The sequence below is a fragment of the Daktulosphaira vitifoliae genome, unplaced genomic scaffold (assembly GCF_025091365.1).
Source record: "Daktulosphaira vitifoliae isolate Bord-2020 unplaced genomic scaffold, ASM2509136v1 Scaffold_5, whole genome shotgun sequence".
Classification (NCBI taxonomy): domain Eukaryota; kingdom Metazoa; phylum Arthropoda; class Insecta; order Hemiptera; family Phylloxeridae; genus Daktulosphaira; species Daktulosphaira vitifoliae.
Window position 1 is genome coordinate 14844981 of NW_026099576.1, and position 11006 is coordinate 14855986.

General features: G+C 24.5%; 1 protein-coding gene across 6 annotated transcripts in view; it reads right to left on the reverse strand.

Annotated features, from left to right (window-relative positions):
- The window catches only part of LOC126907442 (prolyl endopeptidase FAP-like), a 117569-nt gene that overhangs the window by 8321 nt on the left and 98242 nt on the right, over positions 1 to 11006 (reverse strand). For all 6 annotated transcript variants that reach the window (XM_050688723.1, XM_050688727.1, XM_050688726.1 and 3 more), the window contains 3 exons: positions 7982 to 8195; positions 1000 to 1094; positions 424 to 498 (listed from right to left, as the gene is read on the reverse strand). In XM_050688723.1, coding sequence (XP_050544680.1) covers positions 424 to 498; positions 1000 to 1094; positions 7982 to 8195 — 384 coding nt within the window. The remainder of the gene's footprint in view (positions 1 to 423; positions 499 to 999; positions 1095 to 7981; positions 8196 to 11006) is intronic.

The window sequence follows — 11006 nt, forward strand, 5'->3', positions numbered from 1 at the left end:
ATATACTAATAAATCATATTAGGTTACAGTTTGATAGTGTCATGAGTTTCAATAAATCAGATAATTTTATAAAATGGTTTTGAAAGTAAATGAAACAAACGGGTTTCTTTGACATATAAAAAGCACGAACGCATCAAAGCTCAATATTTCGATTAAATATTTGTTATACAGTGTTCGGTAACTCATAAATCCCAAGTGCGTGTTAAATTGTTCAGAAAACGATAAGTAATAGTGTTTTAGAGAAAAGTTTTGTCTTTCCAGTTCATTTAGTCTATGTTTAGAGCGACTTGTGGTGTATTAGCAAGTTTTTTTTTTTTTTACAACTACTAATGCAATTTCCGGTACTTTATTAGATATAACATTAAAAATAATTTCAAATTATCAGTTAAACAAATTAAGTTATAATTAAAATTCAATATTTACCTTTTTTACTTCTGATGCAAGCAATATAAAGTTTTGATCACTGGATACATAAAAATCAACTGCATTAACTCGTTTCTAAAATTTAAAAAATGAAATTTTATTATTTAATGAGTCTTTGAGTAACTAAGTGATTACATGAAAGTTTTATTATGAAAAAAAATTACATAACAGTAAGAATTAAAAATAACGTTGCATGAAAAATATAAACATTAATTATGTTATGTAAAATCCTTTTTTTAAAAACAACCACGCCCTATATTTTTTTCTTTCTAATTATTACTTAAAAATATTTAAAAGCCTTCAGTTATAATACAAAGTTATTTCTATACTTCAGATTGTTTTTCAGAAATAAATGATTAGAAAAAGCCTCTTATTAAAATTATAAAATAATTGCAATTAAATTTATAAAATGTAATTATAAAAATATTCTCATTAAAATTATAAAAAGTTAAAATTATAATTTTTCATATTGCTTTGATTTTTAAGTTCCATTAAAATATTGATTTTATAAAAATAACTTATCAAATCGATTATTTATTATGAGTTACCATAGATTGGTATTTACAAAATACTCACAAAAGACGAACTGGTAAGGAGTATTCTGTGTCTATTTGTTTCGACGTTGTAAACGCTGACGCCACCTTGAGTATCTCTAATCACGAGTTCTACGTCTGGAACAAATTAAATCAAATGTTAGTTTAGTTAAATAAATACGTCTATACAAGAAGTTCAATCATCAAATTTAAATACATATACATATGTGAAATTATAGGAAATTTATTTACTTTTATTGAATACAAATTAAGATATCAAAAAATGTTAGTAGTATTTAAATCCTGAAAAATAAATCTTTAAGATATTACATTAGCAAATATTATGCCTTTATTCGTGGTTTCCATACATTTATTCCACAATATGTTACAATAAGATATTTATTATTATTTTTTAACATTCAACACTTTTTTTTTTATCTCAAGCTTTAATTTTTCACTTTTCTTATTGAATTACATGAAAACGGATGCTGAAAAAATTTAATCCTTTTCAAATACCATTAATCTTTCTTTATGATTGAACATCATCTTATGATACAAGCTTATGTCATACTTACTCTTTTTATAAGTGTCAGCAAAAGAGTAAACCATAATACATATTTCAAAATATTCTTAGTTAAATATTATATTATTAGATTATACTTTTTTCATTCAAGTAACCCAAATATAAATTTCCACAGCATGTTAGAAGTTTTAAAATATAAACATTTAAGCATTTAAAAAGAAACAAATATGTAAACGGTAGCACAGTGGGGTCGCGGCATAGTGGAGACATTGCATAGTTGGGTTCAGTCTAGATTTAATCTGACAGTGATTAAAATCACTATCATAAGAAACGCTTCGATGCAAATCTGTAGATAGTGTTTAATTTTAAAAAATTGANTACATTAAGCAATTTAGTTTGCTATTTACAGAAATATGATAAAGCGTTAAAAATAATACAAAATATTGATATTATATTATATAAAATTATATATTTTATTTGATTGTATATTTATAATTATAATAATTTGAAATCAGTGAAATATTACGGTTGATGAATTTCTAATTCATGTTGGTTTTTAAATAAAATATTTAAACAGTTTTATTATTTTGTGTACAACAATAACACATGCGGCGTTTTATGTAGGCAAATATGCTACACATATGTGTAGGTGTTTAAATTGAACATTGTCACAANAGGCAAATATGCTACACATATGTGTAGGTGTTTAAATTGAACATTGTCACAAAGGAACTGTTTAAGTCATTTTAACAGAAGTTTTTTTTCTAAAAATAATAAGATCTTTCTCAGAAAAAAAATGAATACATTGTAAAGGGAAAAGTTATAAGCGGCTAAAGCCATCTAATAAGCGCTTTTGTAATTTTTAAGGGAAAATTCCTCCATAAAAGATCAAACGATAGAGAGCGCGCAAGTCAAGTAGAAGAGCCGGAGACAAAAATAATATTGTATGTAATAATACAACTGTAACAAGCTAGACATTATTTCCGTAATAAATTTAAGAAACACTCGTGCATGTGACACATGTGCTATTGATATGGTCACCATCAGTTCTTATCAGTTTGACTTTATCGCGATTCGTTAATCAATAAATCAAGAACAATTCAAAATGAAATCAACAAACAAAAAAATATATTTTTTTTTAAATTATGTGTTATTCTTTAATCGATTACATTAAGATTATTTCATTATATTAAGTAATTAGATGAGCTATGTATCATTTAACGTATAAAAATAACTATTCATTTTTACCATTAAAAATAACCTTAAGAGATACGTTACATTTTAATCCAAGTTTGGAACAGTGACCCAGAGTTAAGGAAAATTGTAACAATTTTTTTTTTTAATTAAAATATTACTATAGTTTAATTTATTAATTATACAATAATTGTGATATTATTTAATATGTATTAGATTTTTTTTACTAAATGACCAATAATGGTATTAAACAAATATACATAATTCACTGACTAAGATAACTTTAGGGGACAGGCTACACCCCTCGGTACATATATTTAAGCTTTTGTGTATATTTTAGTTATGAACTTTGTTTGTTGAATAAACATTGTTTTGTGTTATATACACTAAATCCTAGATTTTAAGTAAATTGCCTTTTTCCCTATAAAATATCAATTTTAATTAAGTTAGGTAAATAAGAGAACCATTGTTGATATTAAAAGCTGGCCTATACTATCGAACAAATCATAATCGTTAAATATAACTTCTATAATCATCGTTCGGTAATACTCAAATCCATAAAAAGTTTTTTACTATAGCTAGAACATTATAGTATATAATTATATTATTGGTAATTCTGGTCAACAAAAATGTCTCTTGTCTGATATTTTAATACTGAATTCTAATTAATTGTAGATAATGTTGTAAATTTTTCTCGATATTATGATTGGATAAATTTTTATTTAAAAGCTTTAAATTTACTATTTTCTTTATTTAATCATCTTTAAATTAAATTTTAAAATTTTTTTCTAAATTGTGAATAACTTTCAAATCTATATCATTAGAAATTTCTTGGTCTCTTTTTGCTCAAGTGTAAAAATGTAAATAAATTAAAAATAATCATAACCCGTATCTCACCAAAAGTCTATTGTTTGTATATATTTTAAAATGATAACAATTTTCGAAGTATTAATAACAAAATACGAAATTTGGTTTAAGCATTTTCTAAATTTGATTATTTTCTGTTTTATAAGCTAGTTAAATATCTATGTATTAATAAAAAAAAATAGATGACACCTTTATAGAGTACAAAAGATGGACCAAAAAAGTACTTGAAGCTAAAAAAGCCAAACAAATATTCTCGATGTTACTTTATTTTGTCAGTAATTGAATAAGTTGGGATAGACAAATCACATGTAATATAGAAACTACACAATAAGTTTATTTAGTTGTATTTTCTATTTTACAAAAAGTAACACGAAAAAAAAAAAAAAATATGACAAAGTAATGTTATTATGAAGTTTATTGAACGTAATTCGTCTATCCCAGTTCACTGAATTACTTACAAAAAAATAGTAATATCTTTATTTATAGCATATTTTCTATTAAATATCAATAAATATAACTATCACGGTAAAACTTGAATAAAATATAAGGCATTGTGAATTCTTTTTAAAAATAGAGGTTCTGAATTTTAATAAGTTGCCCTAATTTTGTCAGTGGAATCTATTTTAAATAACTGTTTTTGTATATAAATCTATAGAGCTTTATTAGTCAAAATTATATATAATTTTATATATATATATATATATATATATATATATATATATTAATAGAGAAAAAAATACGACAAACGATAGACTCCCACACAAACGTGATGTAAATTTCTCAGTTATGAAAATATTAATGTTTTCGAAAAGTCTGCAAAAAGAGGTCAAATTATACCAAGTTTGATTTCTGATCACTGATATTTTTTCTGTCAAATAAATTAATACTTAAATATTTTTGGCATTGATAGATTATACTAACACCATTTATTAAAAATATGCTTTATTGTAAAACTGCCTTATTAAAGCAAAAGTCAGTTATTGCGTTTCGACAGAATCCACTGAATTATTAGTTTGATTTTAATTTAATTTGAACATTTTTTGAGAAAATTTAATTGAAATTTTAATAAAATGCTATTTAATAGTAAAAATTAAATAAATTATGNTAAGAAATTGTTTATCAGTTATTATTGCTTCATGTAAAATGGAAATAAGATAAAAGAAATTTACTTGAAAATCTTAACCTTTTAAAATATTTATTATCTATCACAAATACTATATTGATTCATATTTTTGTCTTTGTAACTTATAAAATATAATTTAAAATGTAAAAACGTCATTCTTATTAGCCTGTGAATTTAATTAAATATTTAAATATTAAATTGATCGTAGGAGGAACAATAATTATACATAGTAACACGGCCGCTTGGGATTGACGGCCGGTCATAGATAGTGTACCGGAAATCATGTGAAAAAAGAGGCATGGTGCGAGATTAAAACCCTTGACCCAGAGAAAATCCTAACCACTAAGCCACCGTGCACTTATGATTCAGATCCAATACACTTTCTTATAGGACGATAACGTGATGTGAGGCTGAAGAAAACATGGCACCGTATCAATAAGTATGGAAAAATATACCATCTACTTATATTTAAAAAAACATACTGTCGAAATGATTTTTTCATAATATTTTAGTAATATACTTTTTACATATTACAAGAATGTAATAATTGCTGCTAAAGTTTATTCTAAAAATATGTTCAAAAATTGATGAAAAATATAAGTTTAATATTTTTAAACATTTATCTAAATATACTCGTCACTATTATAATAATTGGAATAACAATAGAATGTTCTGCTTGTGTCCACAATAATGGTCTTTCTTTTAATTTAAGATAATCAACACTTCAATATATAAATCATATTCATATTCTTAGTATAACATGATTATTATAAAACAAACAATTTAAATAACTAACTCGGAGAATTATTTAACAAAGGCATAGTGTTGCTTAATTATATTTTATTATACACGATTCAGTCATAAGTCAATTATTGGTCACCTTTTTCCGAGAAGAAATTTATAAATTATATTTGTCAGCTCTTTTTACTCTTATCTTAATAACAAACATAAATGTAAATCTAATGTATACCACATTAATCTTAAATGTAAAAACAGATTATATTAACGTTGTATAAAATATTTGTTTAATATATCAATATGATTTGTATATTATTCACATATATTAATTTAAATATTTTATGCTATTTTATACATTAACTTATATGTTTTGCGATTACTTATCGATAAACAATAACATTGCAAGAATGAGACAATAATGATTTTCGGCGATACAAAATATTATGAAAAACAGAGCAATTCGTCACAGTTTTGCCTGTTCTAATTGCGCTTTAAACTTCATCATATCAAATTTGTGATTATGATTGTCAAAATTCTTATGTGTTAATTTGTGAACTGAAAGTAAAATTTGTATTACTTTGTTTATCAACTATGTATTAATAGTTACTGAAGTAATTCTAAGAACAATTATCAGGTAAGATTTCAAATCAATAAGAGTTAATACTATTTTTTGACCCTCAAATCACACCACGAATTGAAGTAACTCTCGCCGTTTATACAACTCACCTTCTTTTTATTCTATTTTGAGTTACAATACATTTATTAACACTAGTTAAAAAAATATTTGTATACTACTGCACAATTTAACTTCAATTTTTCTATTAAAATTTTATGTATATTTCTTACTTTAGAGATACATGAGTTTAAATAATTACTTGTCATCAAAAGCTTAAAGTTATTAATTGCAATTACTAAATAATTAATTAACGGCGAAGTAATGGAGTTTAAATTGACTTTAGTACTCGGTTTTTGAATATGCACAACAGATATTACCATTAGAGTAGTTCAACTTAGATCACTGTTTGGGTGGTTGTAGGGCTGAGTTTGATGATTTGCCATGTTTCTTCATTATCTCCCGGAGTAATAACAAGTTACATGAGATTCTTCATTAACGCGGCCACCGGATCAATGAATTCCCCGAATTCGATGTTTAGTCAGCATAAAACTAATCTCATAAAATCACAACTCCTGATATTAATTATGGACGAAAAAAACTTTAATAACAGTATAGAAAAAATGGCATTAAACTATGTTCGGACAAAAACTCCAATGTCAAACCTACTCAAAATTATAATTCCTTAAAACAATGCTCGAGAAATAGAAGTTCAATTGAGGTTATTATGCCCCAAATAATATTAATTTACAACCCTTATCTTTTTTAGTAATTGTATTGAAATTGAGAAGTTTCGAGCTGAATATAATAATAATAATTGTCTTAATTACCTGGCGACTTCAAGCCATCACATTAATAATTTTAGAACAAAAATATTATATATAGATATACGAATTTTAAATTCTTATGACTCTTAAAAAATGTAATTTTATTTGAACTAGTTCTATTAAACAAAATTTTGTAAGATATTATGAATTTATTTATGTTTTACTAAAAATATTTTTCATATTGAACATTTTATTATTGATAGCAAAATGTTTATGTAGTAAAAATATGTTTTTATTTAATTTAATATAATTTCATTAAATTACAACATTTTACTAAATGAACAAAAATGAAATAAATTTAAATTTATAACAAATTTGATGATTAAAAATCATAAAGAGTGTTTTAATAAATGAAGATTTATAAATTTTATTGAGTTTATCGATACAAATAAAAGTATCCAATAGACTAGCTAACTAAACTGACCTAATAATGTATTAGTTGACTGGTATGCTAATGAATGTATCTAATACTTATGTGAATAAGATTTTCGACTTAAATAAGACATTTTGATTAGACATGTATTGTAAGCTTTAACAACCTAAAACAAACCTGTTATTTTAAAGTAATTTCCAGATCCACGTTTTAATTAAAAATAGCTTTGTATACTGCCAAGTTCATTTATACTACTAAATGTTAAAATATCTTTTTAGAACCATTCTAAAAGAAATAGTTATATAATCACATTGTAAAGACATATTAAAAATATAGATTAACAATTAAAAAGCATCAATAAATTTCATAGTGAATTTTACTTAAGAAACTAATTTTGTTTTTATTGAAGTCTTTGTATTACTGGAGATACAGTAATTTGCAATTCATAAAATAGACAATAAAATATAAAAATCACTTCAAGTAATAAAATATGATAGTTATTTATTATTATATTACTATTTTTGTAATAGTATAATACGTATTATGTATTTATTATAGGAAAAAATAAATAATTAATTTGTATCTATATCATTCATTATTATTTATTATATCTTAGTTGAATAACGACTCAATCATCATTTAATTAAAAGTTTTAATCAACCTCCGCGGACCTTTTTATAATCTATTGCTGTAAAACTTCTTTACTTTTCCTAATAGATGTTCAATTTCTACTGTAAAAATATCAAATATTCTGAAGAATAACTTACTTGATATCCAAGTGCCATTAAATGGTGGTGCTTTGAATGTGTCCCCAATAATCTGATCAATTGTAAATTTACTTCCAAGATTTCTAGGACCTTGGTAAGGTGGTGATAATAAGACTATGAAAAATACAATTAAACCCAATACAGCTACTATAACCAATAGCGCTATAAGTATTCCTCGCCAATTTCTTTCGTTAGGAGTAATTACTACCAATTCCTAAAACAAACAATTTTTTTTTATTAGACCAAATATATAACTCTAATTATTTTATATGTAATATAGGAATCCGCAAGATACAGTGTGTAGTTCTAAAGTTAGATGTGAACTATAAGCAGATTACAATCAGTAATAACTAATATTCATGAATTTAATTCCTTTCATAAATTGTTAAATTTTATCCACTACTATTTCATTATGATATAAATTCAAGTTCAAATTTATATTACTCTACGTTTTTTTAATTCATAAATTACACGTTATGCATTCTGTGAATAATTGAATTTATAAATTAATATTTCATTAGTACAGACTAGTAATTTCTTTTTAACTTCTATATGAAAACTAAGTTATTTATGATAAGTAATCCTAATTCGTCGAGTGATATTCAAATACCAACCACGAGTTACTACCTAAACTTAAAAGTCAATTACATTAGAACAAAAGTTAACAAAACAGTTTTACTTTTCAATCTGCCTAAAAGGCGACTTTTTTGTTACTTGATCCATTTATTTTGTCGATCTCAAAAATAACACTTGAATAAGTCGAACTTAGTTGTATCTCGTTGATGCTCATTACACTTTATTCAAATAAGATACACATGGGAACATGGTTAAATGATTTCATGTTGTGAACCGCTCATGAATACTTACGATATCATCAGGTATGGTCGTATAAACTGTATTTAATTAAATTGATGATAGAGTACAGAATTATTTTGTGACAGAACTCAAAAGCAGTTACCATATTTTATACATAATCCTGTACAGCCACATATCCAAAGGTATATTAAACTTCAACACTACGCTATAATACAAATGAATCGATTAAACGTATGCCCTATTTACATAAAATGAATTTCTGGTTTGGCCAATGACATAATATATTTGCTTAATATAATTAACAGCCCAGAATTGCGAATAACCCAACTACAAAGATTAAATATGTAATTTTTTTTCATCATTCGTTTTAACACAATTTTTGAAATCATTTTTTAGGAAGCTTAATAATTTAAATAATCCCGAGAAATCTTTATTCCAAAGTCAATTATGTAAACTTAAAAGATCTCTTTAAAATCTTATAAATAAACACATTAAATATAAATTAAATAATTTGCAATAAAAAGAACACACAGATTTTTTTGGAAAAAAAAAATTGAAAATTAATCTAATCTTTTTTTTCTGGAAACTCAATTTCCTAATTTCTGGAATTATATATATTACGAAAATATTTAGTGAAAAGTTCTAATATGGTTAGTATTATAGACACATTAAAATATATTATTAGTGTCTTATAATTTAAGTGTGGTTTTATTTATACATTATATTACATCAAGTTTTGCAGTTTAATTTAAATACAATAAAGTTTATTAAGTTTGAAATATTTGCTAAAACTTCATTTTAAGTCTCCTAAATTCTCATCCTTCCGTCCAGTTTTTAATTTATTTTTTTCAAATCGCCTGCAGTGATCAGTGTAAAGAACATTATGTGGCTTTCTCTCAAATAAAGGATGGACAATTTTCCCAAGGTCATTCATTTTTTAAGGTTTTTAATTTATTGTCTTTGGATTATATTATCTTAAAGAAATTTCATACTATTTACTAAAGGTTAACGAAAATTTTAAAAATGCCTGCTCAGACATCCAATTACTGTGCAAACTTACATATCAAATACATATTATTAACTCGTGAAATGCACACATCAAAATGCAAATAAATTACAAATAATATAATAAAAAATAGTTACATTATTCAAATAATATTTAATTAAATTCGTGAAGAGAGAGTCTTAATTAGGGTTGGGTTTTTGACAAATCAAAACCTTTCGCAATTATTTGACTATATTTTGACGTGTCAAATGGTCAAAAAAATAGTTAATTTTTTTTATTTAAAATTTAGTAATTTTCATTATCTTGTAATGTTAAGTAAGATTTAAAAAAAACCCAGCACAGGGGAGTCGCGGCACAGTGGTGACGTGGCATAGTTGGATCAAGTATAATGATATCTGACAGTGATTAAAATCACTATCAAAAAAAACGCTTCGATGCAAATCTTTAGATAGTGTTTAATTTTAAAAAGTTGGTGGATTATTCCAAAAGCTACATGATCTGATATTTCCTTATTTATATCCTGATTAAGATAAAGTATGTCGAATGAAAAAGGGATATAAATATTATTTTTCATAAAAAATTGTGTTGATCCATACACTTTTCAAGAAGTTGTGGCATAAAAGTAAAATACATTCTCAGCTTTGCATTGAAGCTATAATGTAAAATATAAAATCGAGAATTTTTACATAAAAAAAAACATTCGGTAGCCATTTTAATCACGAAAACAAAATAAAGTCCGAAATTTTTTTTTTTCCATAATAAAGAACATTACATTAGTTTTAATTTAAGATATATATAAAAGTGTCAGACTTTCTGGAACAATTTCAAAAGTTAAGTTGAAAAAGTTAATTTTTTGTGAAAAAGTTGTCATTTTAAATCCCTCCCTGTAGGCAGGTTAAGTGTCAGATTTACAAAAAAATATACCAAATGATAAGTAAAGATATCAAGCATCTATAAATAAAAAAAATTAAGTGATCCATACATTTTCCAAAAAGTTATACCATTATTAAGTTAAAAAAAACCCAGCACAGGGGGGTCGCGGCACAGTTGTGACGTGGTATAGTTGGATCAAGTATAATGATATCTGACAGTGATTAAAATCACTATCAAAAATAAACGCTTCGATGCAAATCTTTAGATAGTGTTTAATTTTAAAAAAATTGGTGTTTTATTCCAAAAGCTACTTGATCTGCTGGTTCCTTA